We start from the raw sequence: 17,296 nt of genomic DNA on the forward strand, positions 1-17,296 counted from the left end.
CGCTCCCTGAAGACCAACACAGAGAGACTGAGGAGGAGCTTCTTCCCGCAGGCGATACGGTCTCTCAATCACACCACCACACAGTACTGACCCACACATATGGTTCTTACACACACACTGGACTTTCTGGACTTTGGTTTTGCACAACACTGGTCACTATATTCTTCATTTCCGGTTAATACTTGTACAGCTGCTGTTATTGTGTATATATTTATTTATATTTAGATTCCTTCATACATTCTTATATAGTTCTATATTGTGTATTTTGTTGTACAGTTATTTTATTTTCAACTTTAATTTATATATTTATCTTTATCTTATTCTTCCCAGTTAAATTTACCCTTCATTCTAATTTGTGTTGTACAGTTATTTCATTTTTAACCTTAATTTATATTTTATTCCTTCCTAGTTAAATTTACCCTTTTTAATTTTTCATATTTATTTCCTATCTTATTCATAGCCTTTTCCTTTTTTGTTCTCTTTAGGTCACGAGCAGTTGTCCAAGCATTTCACTACATATCGTACTGTGTATGACTGTGTACGTGACAAATAAAATTTGAATTTATTTATTTATTTATTTATTTAAACAGTCTTAGGAGACTGCAGCTCTGACACTCAATAACCCATAAACCATCATCTAAAACTCTGCCTAATTATAAATAATCATACATACAATTAAACACATACACTGAACAGCTCGAACATTTCTTGCCCTTGACCTAGAGAACAGGCAGCGGTGCAAAACTAAATCATCTTCTATAACTACATTCTATTATAATACTCTGTGGATATAGACACCATGGGAGATCATAGTGAAGGTATCCATTCAGTTTTTCATCTTCTCACCTGAAATGATTTTCATGTCATGAGGCCTGTCAAATCTGAAGCAGTGACTACTTGCCAATTAGATTTAAAATTAGAAGAGACACTAAACTGCATCCCCCCAGCCTGTGTTCTCAAAAAGGACCGAAAGGCAAATTTAGAGTGACAATCATGTAATCACACAGTTGCCATTTTTTCTACCAGTCAAGCAATCAGACTGTTGTAAACAACTGTGCTGTAGGGGCAGGAGTCTGCTTAAGTCACTTCATTAGTATGGAAATATTTCTTCAACTTGCAATGACCTTGAGCCTGTATACTGTAACACAAACAAGTAACAAATGTTGTGAACTCTGTCTAGCAGAAGATGTAATGATCTAGTCAACATGGCACCATCATTCTCTATGCCTCTTGGTCTTTTATTGCTGATATATTACATCTCTCATCCCTTTAACTGATTGGTCTACAACCCTGGTGAGGGCCCCAGGCATGCATGCAAACAGACACACACACACAGAGACACACACAGCATGCACTTTCTTGCTGATTTCTGGCTCATTAAAGTGAAAAGTGAACAGAGTAGACCCAAGTTAAAACTCAGCTAATACGTGCATGCATTGACACACATAAACACCTACAGAGGACACACACACACACACACACACACACACCTACAGAGAAGGAAATTGATTTTGTCAGAACACAGGGAGATCAAAAGGCTTATTATAATTGGTCTGTAAATGTGGCTGAGCTCACCCACCCACTCTGTCGAGCACACCAGCATACAGGGACCCTTGTGCTGACAAACATACACGATAAACGTTTTTGCAATTTATAGAAAGTGAATGCGATACATAAAGGTGCAGTTATATGTGTAGGTGTGTTATGCAGCGATACACAGTGGATAGCATGACAATGGGCCTCCTTTGGGAGGGAGAATCTCCACCATAATGACAAATGAGGACGACATACCACAACAGTGCACAGAAACACAGCAGTCGAGACTGAGACAGAAGAGGTAAGGGTGTAAAGGCTGAAGAATTGGGATATGAAAATGATCCTCCTATTATGAGGATTAATAACTATATATGCTCCTGGCCCTTTTCTCTCCCGAATCAAATTAATCACCACCGCTCCCCCTAGTCCAGCCTTTCCCTCTGCTCAAGCTTCTTTTATTTCACCCACCACCTCCTTTCTGTCTCCCACTCTCTCTCTCTCATTCTTTCGCTAATTGGGCTATCTGAGGTGCCGACTTCAAAAGGCACCTGCTATCAAACACGCTGACTGCAAAAGTGGAAAAAAAGGACAGTTCAGGTTATATATACTGATACTAGATGAACAGTGTCTGAGCTCTGGTATGGTCACTGTCCACCTGTACTTTTCCAAAAAAAGTATTGTTTAAAAAAAAAAAAAGAGAAACATTTTTTCTGATCCTCCAATAGTATTAGTTTAAAAAACGAATTAAGAAAAGAAATAAAAACAAATAGAAAACCAAGATAAGCATTTCAAAGTGAGAAACCATGCTTATGGGAAATGTGCCAAAAAGTCTCCTGCCAAAACTCCTTTATACTACACTAACAACTTTAAAGCCAAACATGGGTCATAGTCTGATCTTTGTACAAGCCTTTACACAAAAAATAGCTTTCTTCTTACACATATCTGGCAGTATAATAGCACTAGTTCTCCACTAATACATCAGTAGAATGTGGGTAGTTACTTATTAGTACAGGGAGTGCAGAATTATTAGGCAAATGAGTATTTTGTCCACATCATTCTCTTCATGCATGTTGTCTTACTCCAAGCTGTATAGGCTCGAAAGCCTACTACCAATTAAGCATATTAGGTGATGTGCATCTCTGTAATGAGAAGGGGTGTGGTCTAATGACATCAACACCCTATATCAGGTGTGCATAATTATTAGGCAACTTCCTTTCCTTTTGCAAAATGGGTCAAAAGAAGGACTTGACAGGCTCAGAAAAGTCAAAAATAGTGAGATATCTTGCAGAGGGATGCAGCAGTCTCAAAATTGCAAAGCTTCTGAAGCGTGATCATCGAACAATCAAGCGTTTCATTCAAAATAGTCAACAGGGTCGCAAGAAGCGTGTGGAAAAACCAAGGCGCAAAATAACTGCCCATGAACTGAGAAAAGTCAAGCGTGCAGCTGCCAAGATGCCACTTGCCACCAGTTTGGACATATTTCAGAGCTGCAACATCACTGGAGTGCCCAAAAGCACAAGGTGTGCAATACTCAGAGACATGGCCAAGGTAAGAAAGGCTGAAAGACGACCACCACTGAACAAGACACACAAACTGAAACGTCAAGACTGGGCCAAGAAATATCTCAAGACTGATTTTTCTAAGGTTTTATGGACTGATGAAATGAGAGTGAGTCTTGATGGGCCAGATGGATGGGCCCGTGGCTGGATTGGTAAAGGGCAGAGAGCTCCAGTCCGACTCAGACGCCAGCAAGGTGGAGGTGGAGTACTGGTTTGGGCTGGTATCATCAAAGATGAGCTTGTGGGGCCTTTTCAGGTTGAGGATGGAGTCAAGCTCAACTCCCAGTCCTACTGCCAGTTTCTGGAAGACACCTTCTTCAAGCAGTGGTACAGGAAGAAGTCTGCATCCTTCAAGAAAAACATGATTTTCATGCAGGACAATGCTCCATCACACGCGTCCAAGTACTCCACAGCGTGGCTGGCAAGAAAGGGTATAAAAGAAGAAAAACTAATGACATGGCCACCTTGTTCACCTGATCTGAACCCCATTGAGAACCTGTGGTCCATCATCAAATGTGAGATTTACAAGGAGGGAAAACAGTACACCTCTCTGAACAGTGTCTGGGAGGCTGTGGTTGCTGCTGCACGCAATGCTGATGGTGAACAGATCAAAACACTGACAGAATCCATGGATGGCAGGCTTTTGAGTGTCCTTGCAAAGAAAGGTGGCTATATTGGTCGCTGATTTGTTTTTGTTTTGTTTTTTGAATGTCAGAAATGTATATTCGTGAATGTGGAGATGTTATATTGGTTTCACTGGTAAAAATAAATAATTGAAATGGGTATATATTTGTTTTTTGTTAAGTTGTCTAATAATTATGCACAGTAATAGTCACCTGCACACACAGATATCCCCCTAAAATAGCTAAAACTAAAAACAAACTAAAAACTACTTCCAAAAACATTCAGCTTTGATATTAATGAGTTTTTTGGGTTCATTGAGAACATGGTTGTTGTTCAATAATAAAATTATTCCTCAAAAATACAACTTGCCTAATAATTCTGCACTCCCTGTACATTTTGGTCAGTATTCTAAATAAAGCTTACAAAAATCAATGTCAAGCTGTACAATGTAACAGTGAAGTGTCTCGTACCAAGATCAGCCAAACTCCATAGTTACATGATAAAGTGCAGAATGCATTCTTAGTGAAACAAAGACACCAGTTACTTTAAATGTACCTCGAACCATAATATCAGGCACTGCAGCATCTCAAACACTTAAACTACCTTTAGCTGCAGATAAATTGTAACATAACTGATACTGCTGCAGCAAAATCCATTTAAAGTGGACAATTAAGATCACATCACCTGATCTAGACCACGGAGTTTTTGCTTATCTCTGAAATTTGTGCAGCATTGTGGCATATATTTAGTTAAATTCTGACATTCAGTATCTAAAGAGAAAGAAGACTGATAACAGTCCTAAGCTGATTTACTGAACTTCACCCTGTTTTCAATGCGAGTAAACAGATATATAGAGAACAAACAGGGAAAACATCAAAAGTTAAATTACATTTCCATATTTCTGTCCAGACAAAACAATTTATAGGTGAGCTAAATCTGTTCTCATGCGTTATGGATGTTTTAAAAAAAAAACAAACAAAAAAAAAAAACCCTAGTTGCCATATTTTAAAGCATTAAATCTTAGGGTGAAGTCTTGTTGAGCTTAGGTGTATGATAGGATTTTGGGTAAGGTTAGACAAGTAGCACTAATACTTAAGCATAGAGTAAATCTCCAGGAAATAAATGCTAGTTTGTGTAATGTCCTCTAAAGTCATGGATACACAACTGTGTTAAAGAGCACGAGTGTGTGAAAGTATTGAATTTTGTCCATGAGAGCTGTGTGCAGCCAGTGGGCGTGTGTCCCACCATCAGCTCTCTGCTCTTCGAGCATGCAGCAGAGGTCAACACCTCTGACCCTGCCCTGAGCACACTACCCGCCTCCCTGTGTTGTTTTTCCTGTGTGGGTGTCTGTGTGCTTGCAAAATCCAGCTGCTGGGCAGCTGATGGAGAAAAGGGTCAGAGAGGGTCAGCGGTGGCTCAGTGTAGTGTCAGTCAGTTTTTAGTGGCTAACGAGGAATGGGCGGCACAGGAGGAGGAAGGAGAGGCAGATGAGGAAGAGTGAATCTGCGGTCTCAGAGGTAAAGGGTAAGAAGGGTGAGGTCAAAAGGAATGTCGATCTTGAGGGGTGTATTTAAGCAAGCGAAAGAAGGACAAGGAGTGAAGATTATTTACATGACCACTAAGTTGGTTGTGTGATACTGATAGGCATGTGCTATATATGGAAAAGAAACAGCACAGAATAAATTGATTGAAAGGGCACACAAATTCCCAATTTATTGCCAATTAATGTTTTATTCACAACTATCAAAACACGCCCAGGAAATCAACAACTCCCCACCCCTCACCCACACAGGCAGACATACAGACAGGTGTGTGGCTATGTAAAGGCCACGGTGTCTTTATACACAGGACTCAGAAAAGGTTATTAGACATCATCCAGAACAGGCGGCTGTCTTGGCCAATAAGAAGAGGAGGCATGGGCACATGGGCCAAAGTGAGTTGGGGAGGGGTCAAATTATGGAGTGACAGGCAGGCGTTAGAACTTGCCATACAGGTGACTGCAGATGGGACAGCTGCCAACGCTGACATTTAAGCCACATCATGAGCTAGCATCAGCCAAGCGTGCAAGGACGCTCCTGTTTATGTATATGATGTGAGCAAGCGCATGTGCGCGTGTGTGAGTATTTGACATGTGCTCAGACTGAATGTGAAGGTCAGATGGCCTTAAACACACAGCACATACTGTCTGGGAGTTCTGGGTGTCTTGGTTATGATTTGAATATGGAGGAGTTGGACCAGAAGGCTCTGTGACACTGGGACAAGGTGATAGGAGTGGACAGGTGTGTGTACACCCATGTGTCAGCGCTTTGTGCCAGGACAGCAGGTGGCAAGTCAAAGGACATCAGTGACCTTCTCCTTATTTCTCCCTTTGTTCATCTCCCTCTATGACTCCAAGTACCAATGCATCTCACCCAGTAGTGAGTCTCAACAAAACAAGTCACAGGCACGTTGGGGAGATGAACACATATACAGATAAACGTGTGATTGGTTTATTCATGAACTAATGTGAGATGCTGTTTTGACATGGCATTTATGAATAATATATGTGCAGTGTTTCCTCCAAGGAGAAAAAGAAAAGGTGAGAAGCACTGGACAAGATGTATGAAGAAAGGACTAAAAGAAAAATGGAAGTGTGCATCTGTTATTCTTACCTTTGGTGGCTGATGGAAGCAGAGCAGGAAGATCAAAATAGACATGAAGCCCATTAGATAGGGGGCAGATGTGGGAGGGGAGAGAAGCAAAGTAAGGCATTGTTCATTATTATGAAACACAATATGATAAAAGTGAGCAGTTAAAAAGACAAGTCACACACTTACTTTTTGTCTGCGAAGAAAACGTTAAGGTAAGTTTGGCAAAGAGTTCGTTATTTTCAAATTGGTCTTCTTTCGCCTTGATCCAGAAGCTATTTTCTGAGAGGTCCTCAGGTCCGATCTAAAAGAGGAAGGGGTCATATTTAAGGTGTGAAAGACAGAGAGCTACTAAATGAGTAACAAATTAGTTGTGTTAGATAATGACAGAAATTGGTCATCTATGCACCTTGTGAACAATGAGCAGATAAAGAAGCTCATTAGAAGAAAAGGAAGCGGCAGTAGTGTGAAAACAGAGGGAGAAGGGGAGAAAGGAAGAAAGACAAAGGGCAAGTAAGTACTCATTTTCGTTAATCGTCCCACACTGTCTTGACAACAAAGCATCTATAGCTTCAGAGCCTTGTGCACCAAAAATGCAAAGACTTCTACTTTTTCCCTCCTCCATTTGGTGCTTTCTCACAATTAACTGTGCATACATTTTCTTCACTTTCTAAACGCTCTTATTAAAAAAGAAAGAGAAAAAGGGAAATGGAGAGCAAGTGAGAAAAAGTGGTAGTAAATTTACAGATATCAGGCCTTTCATTATGGACAAAGCCTCAAGGATGGGTATAGGACAGAAAAGACAGTAAGGAAGGGAAATGTGATATGGGGATGAGCTTAAGGAGCAAGAAAGAAAGCAAGAGAGCATGCAAAGAGGAGGATGAGACCAAGCCTGGAAAAAAAAAGTTAATTTAAATTACAAAAGAATACTGTCCTTTCTAGCAGCAATTTAATTATCTTTCAGTGGTGCAGTTAAAAGAAGAAGGCTTATTAAAAAGCAATTTCTGTGACATCCTCGTCAAACACTCTCACCAGAGAGAAAGCGAGGGAGAGAGAGCGAGGAAGAGAGAGAGAAGCTAAATGCTGATGAAGTCTGTTGAAGCCATTAAACAGTAGCTTTAGGCTAAAGAAAGACAGAGGGCCGTTTTGATGTTTTAACCATCACAGATGAGAGGGAGGAGAAGAACATGAGGCACATAGTCATGAGATACACGTATGTATGAAAGTCACTTTAGGTCAAGATCCCGCTGTTTAAGCTCCACTTTTCATTTTTTGCACGCTGTGACATACAAACTGAATTATTTAGATTCCCTGCCCATTTTTACTCAAGCAGTTTGTGTGATAATGAGGAGCTGAATAACAGCATGTTATGTTAGCTGACAAGCAACACATTTTGAAAATTGGCATGATTTTTGGCATCAAGACAGAAGATGATGATCAAAAGCAAAGACAACTTCTTCAATTGTGCTTCATTTTTTGGGCCATATTCAAACATATGTGGAAGGAATTACCCACGCTTTAACTTGTATTTTGAGTCATCTTGGTTCATTTACAATGAAAAAAAAGTGTGAAAAAGCACCTGCATTGCCTTTTACTCAAAATTTGCAGTATGACATAGGTGATGGAAAATTAAAAATTAAAAACAGAGTTAACTGCTGTAAGACTGACCTTACTCCAGTTGGCTCTCTTCAACTGAACCTCAGGCTTGTACTCCTTCTTAGGCTTGAGCCCAAATGGCAGTGCTGGTGGTGCAGGGGCACCCCAGCCCCCCATGGCAAATGGTGGAGGTGGAGGCATCCCTAGACATGGGGGTGGAGGAGGAATACCAGGACCTCCAGGTGGTGGTGGTCCTGGCATGCCAGGGAGGGGTGGAGGTGGTGGTGGTCCTGGCATGCCAGGGAGGGGTGGAGGTGGTGGGGGTCCTGGCATGCCAGGGAGGGGTGGAGGTGGTGGGGGTCCTGGCATGCCAGGTAAAGGAGGTGGAGGTGGAGGAATACCAGCATGACCCGGTAAAGGAGGACCCTGCGGGGCTTGGGGAACAGGTACGTTTGCATGGCCTGGTAGAGGTGGTGGAGGTGGAGGTATACCTACATTTTGGCCTGGGAGTGGAGGAGGAGGTGGCGGAGGGGGAAATACAGGTGTTGGCACAGGAACGGTAACAGTGATCACCTTAGTTTTTGCCTCTTCCAAATCCTTAGACAGCTTTTCAATCTGAAGGGAAATAAGCAGATTTAACATAAATAATAATATAGGTTTTTACAACTATTTAATGCTGATATTACACTTTACCAGAGTAATGCCATTAACACATTATTTATTACTATTTCGAAAAATAAAACAAATCATTGAAATATTTGCTTGCTTGCCTAATGAATATTGTTTGTTATTGACTGGGTCCTAGTCTCCTGTCTGTTTACATAAGTAGGCCCGTTGCAGAATGTTACGAGTATCCCTGATGACAAGTTCCTGGAATTTACATTAATTTTAATATTGACCATTTTCAGATTTGCAAGTTTTTCTTCCAATATAAAGACATGAAAACTGAAGAAAGGAAACAAAAATAGGGAATTATGATCAGAGCCTGGGTCTGATAAAGTTTCATGAGAGATGGAGACAAATGAGGCACATTCAGAAAACCATGGCAGGAGGGAATCAAGTCCACAGAAGAATTCAGAAGAAAAACTTTTAAAAAGGAAGACAAACTTCTGAATTATAAGTCAGCTGAAATAAATTTTTCATTTCAACATTGAAATACTGACTACAGTATTTACATCAGTGAGATGACAATTCTTGAGAAAACTGCCCAAGTCATTAAAGTTGGCAGCTAATAAGAGCAGATAATGGTTCTGATGGAAATCTATGGATTTAGTATCGGGGAGTTTATTTCCTTTATAGGTTCTTAGGTGTATCAAGTGTACATAATGTGTATGGGTATGTGAAAGAATGTCTGTATGCAGTGTAACAAATTGTCTATGTCACTCCCTTGGACTTTGAAAGGAAGATGGTAACAGACAAAGAGGCTCTGAGGCAGGATTTCTTAGTGAGGCAGCAGATGAAAAATTGGGCACAGCATCACACGAAGGCACAGTGAGAGATCTCTACATGTGAAGAAATCTTCGATGGGCAGTACCTCAAACACAGACAAAGTGAGCCATCTTAGTATGAGAAGCTTGTTTGATGCCTGGCTCGTGATGCTGTTAATGCTTTGGACAACTGTGTATGTGTGTGTTTGTGTGTGCATGTTTGGGCTTTTGTGTAGTGAGATGATGACTCTGCTGGCACCAGCCACACTGGATGAAGCTCATTTTGGAAGTTGTGTTGGTCTCTAACCGACAGATAAACACAGGCGCGCACACACAAACACAGGAACATCATCATGTGGTTACGAGCACACATGCACAGAGGCAGACTGTTCTGGGTCACTTGGTGTGTTTGTTAGTTTGGGTGTCACTCTGAGGCAGCGTCCAGCTGGTGTGGCAGCAGGACACTGACAGCCAAACAATCCTCATCTTTGCCTCCCTACTCTGTGTGTGTGTGTGTGTGTGTGTGTGTGTGTGTGTGTGTGTGTGTGTGTGTGTGTGTGTGTGTGTGTGTACACAGAAACACACACACACACACACACACACACACACAGAGCATGTTTATCTTGGACTTAAAAATTCTGTTTTGCCCATCGCCATCATTTCCCTTTCTTCTGCTTTCTTTTTTAAAGTTACTCTTTATAGTCTCATTCTCCTACTTTCCATGTTTTTCATTGAAATTCCTAATCTGTAAAGGATTTGGCTTACTTTTACAATATACTTTTAGTTCTTTCCCCTTTTTTTATGCCAATTGGCAAAATAATTCAAGGCCAGGGGGCTTCTGTGTTTGTGTAGGTGTGCATAGATGTTACAAAACTTTGTGGTGCTTAGACTTACAATACTGTGTTTCTCCAAGCCTTGAATATTTTACTTCATGCAGCTTTAACAGTCATTTTGTGTGTATGGCCTTCCAGCACATTAAAGCGCACTGATTCGATTATCTGACTCAGTCTTTATTTATCCTGTCCTTAAGTTTTGTTTGCTTTTACAAACAAACTGGCAAGAAACAGTGATGCTAACATTATATGAGGTGCTTGTGCCAGTCAACCTGTCACAAAGAAGTTTGACACTGGGTTCTACATGACTTTACTCCACTTTGCAGTGCATCAAGTTTACATATGTGAATGTGAGAGGAGTTAATGCACTAAAATCCAAACATCTTATGCTTAAAAATCACCTCTATACAGATTGTGTGTATAGGTTTGTGTGTACCTGTGTTTTCAAGTTGCCTAGTTGTTCCTGTAGTCCCTGGTTTTCCTTTTCTCGCTCCTGCTTAGATGTGGCAAGCTGTTCCTTCTCTTGGCTCAGGTCCTGCAACTTCTGTTCATAGTCGCTCTCCAATTTCTTCAGCTCCACCTGCAACTCGTGGCGTGCTGTCAATTCTGCATCCAGCTAATACATATGTAAAGGGTCATAGTTAGAAACAGATTCCGTCTTAGTTATCCTAAAAAGCGCTGGATAAATGGCTTTACAATTTTTATGTAGTGGTCAATTTCAAGGTTCTTTATCTTCACTTTTTTTTTTCTCAATTTTCACTGAAGACAATTATTACAAAATTAATAGTTGCATACTTAAGCATAAACTCTAATGTGAATATTCTTTAGTATTCTCTGTTGTGCTTAACAGAAGAGAATACTTAACACTTATGTGGACCCACAAAAAGCATCCAACATAACAAGTTTTTATGCCCTGGATTTTGTGGCAAATGAAAAAGGCAGCAGTCTCCATATTTCAAAGACCTGTTGAAGACATTTCTTAGTCTAGAGCAGGGGTGTCAAACTCAAATACACAGTGGGCCAAAATTCAAAACTGGAACAAAGTCACGGGCTAACGCTAATATTTATTGAAAAAAAAAAATCTTCCTCTAGATATAAGAATGAATCTTTTCTTATGGACTCAAACAAGTTTTGCTGAAAAACTGAATATGGAACAAGCAAAGCTTAATACTAAACAATATATATATTAACTGTATAATACCAGTAGACCAGCTCTAATAGTAATTTGGTATGGCTTCGCGGGCCAAATGTAATTAGGCTGCGGGCCAAATTTGGCCCGCGGGCCAGAGTTTGACACCTATGGTCTAGAGCCTTCAGTTTCATTGTATAATTTACACTGCAAATTAGTGTCAATTACTGAGTTAGGATGCTTGAGTGCATTTGTATGAACTCACTTATATTTCAAACCATTCACCTCCATGGGGGAGAACTAAAAACTACTTGCATTAAGAAAAAAAAAAATCTCCCATGTATAAATTTGCACAGATTTTACAGTCAGGACACTTGACAAACAAGATAAGAGTATTTAAAGAGATGAACACACAGACACACATGGCTGTTTAATTTGCAGACAGCAGATCCGTTACTCCCGCTGTCATCCTTTTTCCTAATTCCTGCCAAAGAGACTGCCTGCAATTACCCCATCATGCACAACTAGAACTGTGGTGTGTGTGTGGTCAATGAAAATGAATCCAATGTTGTAGAAGTAATGGATGCTTTTGTGGATGTTGCACATTCAATTGATATGATCCCGTGTGAGACTGCACATCTTTATGTGTGCATGAATGAAGGCTAGTTTGAGCTCTCTCTTTGCAATTATGCTGTCACTGAGACAGAAACATCAGGGTAGCAGCACACCACTATCAAGGCATTTACCCCTCTTGTGTGAATGCATGTGTGCTGTGTATGTTTTCTGCTTGCCTGTAAGAATACTTATCTGTCAGGTGGCTGTTAGACATATGTATGCTTATTTTCTTAGTCACTTTTTGCACCCCCACCACCCACCTTTTTTTTTTTCTTTAAACATTTGTCAGCCCCTGTCAGACAAACAGTGCACAGAATTTCATTTCAATCCCATTGTGTTTGCATGTGTAAGGGGAAATGTTAACTTTGACAATGTGTGATTTTCTTTTCTGTCTAATATGACTGTAATCGCTTGCAGGCCTCTGGGTTGATGTGTTAGTGTGTATGTGTGTGTACACGTGTGTAAGGTATTCCCATCTATCTATGTGTATAAATCTCTTTTTATTTCACCTTCTTTTCCAGTTCAGAGGCTTTTGCTTCGCTGGTTTCCACCTTGGTCTTGTCCACCATATTGTCTGGGAACAAAAAAGATTAAGGACAGAGGATAGGGGAAGATAAGGAGGAAAAGAGGTGGTAGATAAGATAAGGGTCTTGACAGCACACCTGCATGTGTGTGACCGTGAAGACATTGTACCTTTCAGTCTGGCACATGCTGTGTGTTCACATGAATTTACAAACAGATGCGCGCGCACACACGCACACGCGCACACACACACACACACACACACCATCTGTCTCCCCATTTTTTTCCCCTCGTATCACACTACTCAAAGTTAAGATCTGAGACGATTGTGGAGGCATCTCATTACAATCTGATGCTTTGTGTTGCATGCATGCTGCTTCTACCCAACATTAACTGCTAAGCCTTTAGTACATACACCTTTGTTTGACAAAAGGTCATAGCCCATCAATTTCTCTCTGCGAAACAACGCTTTGCTTAGAATTCTTACAGTTACCAAGACTGATAAAATAAAAGACAGATAATGTCTTACTTCCAGACCATTTTGCAGGGGACAGGGTGAGAAGGACAGACTGACCAACAGGGTACTTTTACAGAATAATTGCAGGGTTTACAGGTGGTTCAGTGCTGAAGGGCTTAACAAGCATGTGCAGTAAAAGAGCTAATTAACATGAAGATGAATGCCACAATGTCACAGGATCAAAGAAAGCTAATCATGATGCCCAGGAGGGAGAGGATCAAGCAGAGAGATAGAAAAGATAGAAGGCTGTGAAAAGCTAAAATAGAAATTGAAGAAATTATGTGAACTGAAACGTGAACCCTACAGACTGGAAATGTGAAGTGTGAATCTTCAGCTGCAATGAAAATTGGGCTGCAGAAAAAGCAGCTGAATCTTTGAAAGATACTGCATATCTATATAAGCTAGCAAGCAAGGCAGGCAAAATGAAACGATTTTCGCAGTTGAAAGAACCTCACAATAATATATTCACCCACATAAAAATTACAGTGTGCATTTGTGTACGAGTTTATTGTGCAATGGGGGGTAGGGGGGTGAGTGTGTAATGGTGGCTAGGCTAAATGGGACAAACTTCGAATAGAGAGCACTAAGGGAGACAGAATGTAGGAAAACAAACTGTGCTGAATTTCAGAGTTCAAAGAAAAACACTAAATAATGCATGCAGGGCAGAATTGGGCTGCTTTCCACCAATAATAACTCTGGCAGCCTTAAAGGAGGCCAGCCAGCCTGTGTGTGTCTCAGGACACATTTAGAAGCAGTGCAATTAGAGCCTCCTGCGGTGAGCAAAGGAAACCTGCCATAAAGAGCACTGAACTCCTGAGACATGGCCCACACCTTTATTTTGTTGTGGTTTAGGTTACTAAAGTCATTGTTTACAACCACCTCTCAAGTCAGCAAATCCAAGTGCACACATACTAGTGCTCACCACTTAACTTTCCAAAAGAACTAAACTGAAATTCATACCCATTTCAAACACCAATTTACTTTTTACTGCATTTTAATGTTTTTTGTTAAATGTATGGTATTAATACATTTAAAACCACACCTATCAAACCTAAAAGTTACCATGTAAGCAAATTCAAACTTTAGAACAACTGAGTGAAAAAAGTCACTTGAAAAATTGTGCTAAAACCTCTAACACAATTTACCCCAAACTAATGCACACTCACTCTTTGGCGCCACCCTGTGGTGTTTCTGAGACTTGTGCTAAATGAATGGTTGAAGTATACTGCCATTGATACCAACACAGCAACTGTGGCACTGGGGGCATGAACATGTATGTTTCTGTTTAACAACCCACCTATCAAGCCTTCGATGTTGAAGCTGAGGTTACGGCACTTGAAGTCAGGGTCTGTTCCATTCCTGTGCAGTACGATCTGAGAGATACACTCATCCATCAACTTGTAGTATTGAGGCCTGCAGGAAACAGGGAGAGATGGGTTTACAGACAAATGGATTAGGGGGGGGGGGGGGGGGGGGGAGAGAGAGAAAGAAAGAAAGAAAGAAATAAAGAGCCATATGAGGATAACATTTGATGAGAGGACAGGGAAAATCAGAACTCATGTGTGATACTTGGAAAAAACAAAACTGTCACTCAGAATACACATATTTCATAAGTTTCAACAAATGTATGTGGTTAATGATACCAGTCTCAAACCAACTGCTCTATAAGAAATCTGGCACATATTTGTTTTAGGACTGGACTGACAAAGAACAAATAAGTTCATCTGTGCAGACAAATGTGTGCACACACATCCTTTGTCACTTTGTCTTAGCAACTGAGATTGGCTGTCTGTGTGAGGATGACAGTTTGAGTTTCTTGTCACAAAGATTGATTGTGTTCAAATGTTTTCGTAAGAGTGTGCTGGTTTATGCCCAGCAGCCCATGTCTTATCCTCTGACCCCATTAGATGCTGCCAGAGTCAAAACTCAATACTTTATTTATTCTGTCTCCTTCCCTCACTGGTCTCTCTCTTAGTCACTCTGCCTTTGTCTAACACTTATTCCACTCCTTTTCTTAAAAAAATTTTTTTCTTAAAGCTCAGATTTATCCGTGGAGCAAGAGAGACATCTAGTGTCATTTCTTAAAAGCGTTTAAGCAAAAAGAAATAAATTTGTATTTGGATAAATCTGAATTCTGTCATTCTTCATGAGGTCAAATTTATTACATTTAGACATTGGGTTTAATCCGACAAGGCAGTTTTGGTTGTTCCAAACCTATATTTGGGTAAATCACAATCAAATGAGCATAAACTAATAATAAATATTAAGCCCTACAGTCTGCATACACAGTATTCTCAGTACTATGAGTGTAATTAGCTACATTTGAAACTGCCCATTTTAAATTCTTGGTGGTTTGTCAAAGCAGCAGGTTCTCTATGCAGCCTTTTACCTCAATTCTCAATTTCTTCTTGATTATTGTCTGAACCTCCACCTTCCTCCTCTTTTCGTCTCTATAATTACCAAGTTGTATTTTCAGGCACTCTACAGCTCTCCCTCCCACCCTCACTTCCTGTCTCTCTGCGGAGTCCATTAGAGACCACCTCTATTGTGTTTCTCTAGATCACCTGGACGGAAAAAGCTGAATAGGAAAGAAACGTAGGATGGAAGAGATGGTGGGGGAGCTGAAAAGACTCCAGCTGGGACTATTTGTTTGGACCGGCCTACCTTTTCCATCTTTGCAACGTATCCCCCAAACTGTGTTAAAAATAAACTACAATTTCCTGCCTATCTGATAGCATCAAGGAAAACACAAGACAAACACCACCACCTCAACTCAAATAGGTACATCTCTGCACATTTGTTCCAAGTGTTAAGATGGACATACACAATGTAGCACAACTCCTGACTTGTCTTTAACAATATTCTACTCCAGTCTTGTCATTTAATTATTCAGTTTCTTTAGCTAAAACTCCAAGAGCTTTGGAAAACACACAGAGGCATTAGCATATTTCTTGTGATAAGAGTTGATGGTGCTTATTTCTATTAAAATGAAATTGGACTTCCTCTTTGCATTTGTATTAATTTTCATGTTTTAGAAGAGGGGTCTAGAAAACAAACATGAAACGGAGGAAGGTGCAGAAGGGAGGAAGACGTTCGTGAAAGGAGAGAAAAGCAGAAATGAAAGCTCCTCTCGCTCTTTGTTTTCCTGGCATTTTGGAAGCTTTGTTTCTCTTGCTCGCAGCTTTTCACTGTCCACCTGGGAAAACTGATTTATTAACTTTGAGACGTGTTATATAGCTTCCTATATGTTGGGTAAAAAGTCCATGGACTTTGTTGGGAGTGAAAATAAACTAAGAAATTCAATTTCTCAGTCATTCTTTGGGGGGGGGGGGGGCTTGTTTTATATTTCATTAAACATAATGCCAAGTTATTTTCATAACAAAAGAACATCAATAGGCAAGTGCCAGAAAACAACAGCATAATTTGTGCAAATTTGGGCAAGAGAATGTGTGAGTGTATATATGAGTGTGTGCTACCTGGCCAAGTAATCATTACGGATCAGTAGTAGATGCTGCATCAGGGACAGGAAGTGGCCCTCGGCCTTTGAGTCCTTCACAGTGTTGACCAAGATTTCAAATATGTCCCTCACATCATTGAAGCAAAAGCGTTAAGGCCCAACAGACACGATCAATAGAAGAATTTAACACAAATATGAGAGTCACATACACAACATCTAAAGAGATGACAGTCAACAACTGTGCACTGTTCTGCACCAACATCAGCTGCATTTTTTTTTCCCCCACCAGGCTATTGAGGCAAAACATTCAGGCACACAGAAATGTCCTTGAAAGAAAAGCACATTTGTTATTTTAATTAAAAACAAATTGATCAGAAATGCTGTAAATAACAATGAATAATGAAACGAATCATTAATCACTTATCATTTTAAATGGAATATCTACATCTGCGTACAGAGCACTATTTTCAGCTGTATTCCAAAAGCACATTGTGTTACTAATCATTTTTTGGCCTTTTTGAGACTATAATCAAACCTACAAAGGCTGTCGCTGCAGACACTCAATTAGACATTTTTTTATTCTTTAATCAGCACAACAGTTTTCAGCTGCACCAACATAATTGCAAATGGGTTTTTTTTCTTATGGACAATTAGAAGCAATTTTCTAATAAACCTGCATTAGGGAACACAATGTGCCATTGGAATACAGCAGTTAAGGATGCTGAAAATGGGTCTCTGTACACCTACGTAGCCATTCCATTAAAATTCATACGCGATTCATTTAATGATTCCATTAACTGTCAGTACCAACATTTCTGATCAATTTAATGTTATTTAAGATATTTTCCCCCCTT

At 40.1% G+C, this 17,296-nt stretch overlaps 1 protein-coding gene across 1 annotated transcript in view; it reads right to left on the reverse strand.

Moving 5' to 3' along the window:
* Positions 1 to 4,786: 4,786 nt before the first annotated feature.
* The window catches only part of diaph1 (diaphanous related formin 1), a 53,847-nt gene continuing 41,337 nt past the window's right edge, over positions 4,787 to 17,296 (reverse strand). The window contains exons 13-19 of the mRNA XM_086314711.1: positions 16,462 to 16,578; positions 14,283 to 14,398; positions 12,456 to 12,520; positions 10,639 to 10,818; positions 8,015 to 8,557; positions 6,536 to 6,650; positions 4,787 to 6,379 (exon numbers count right to left, since the gene is read on the reverse strand). Of these exons, the coding sequence (XP_086170837.1) occupies positions 6,333 to 6,379; positions 6,536 to 6,650; positions 8,015 to 8,557; positions 10,639 to 10,818; positions 12,456 to 12,520; positions 14,283 to 14,398; positions 16,462 to 16,578 (1,183 nt within the window). The 3' untranslated portion in view covers positions 4,787 to 6,332. The remainder of the gene's footprint in view (positions 6,380 to 6,535; positions 6,651 to 8,014; positions 8,558 to 10,638; positions 10,819 to 12,455; positions 12,521 to 14,282; positions 14,399 to 16,461; positions 16,579 to 17,296) is intronic.

The sequence above is a fragment of the Aulonocara sp. 'chitande type north' Nkhata Bay genome, linkage group LG2, assembly GCF_057382095.1.
Source record: "Aulonocara sp. 'chitande type north' Nkhata Bay isolate Kocher_YH1m ecotype deep benthic linkage group LG2, A_spYH_male_GT1.1, whole genome shotgun sequence".
NCBI lineage: Eukaryota > Metazoa > Chordata > Actinopteri > Cichliformes > Cichlidae > Aulonocara > Aulonocara sp. 'chitande type north' Nkhata Bay.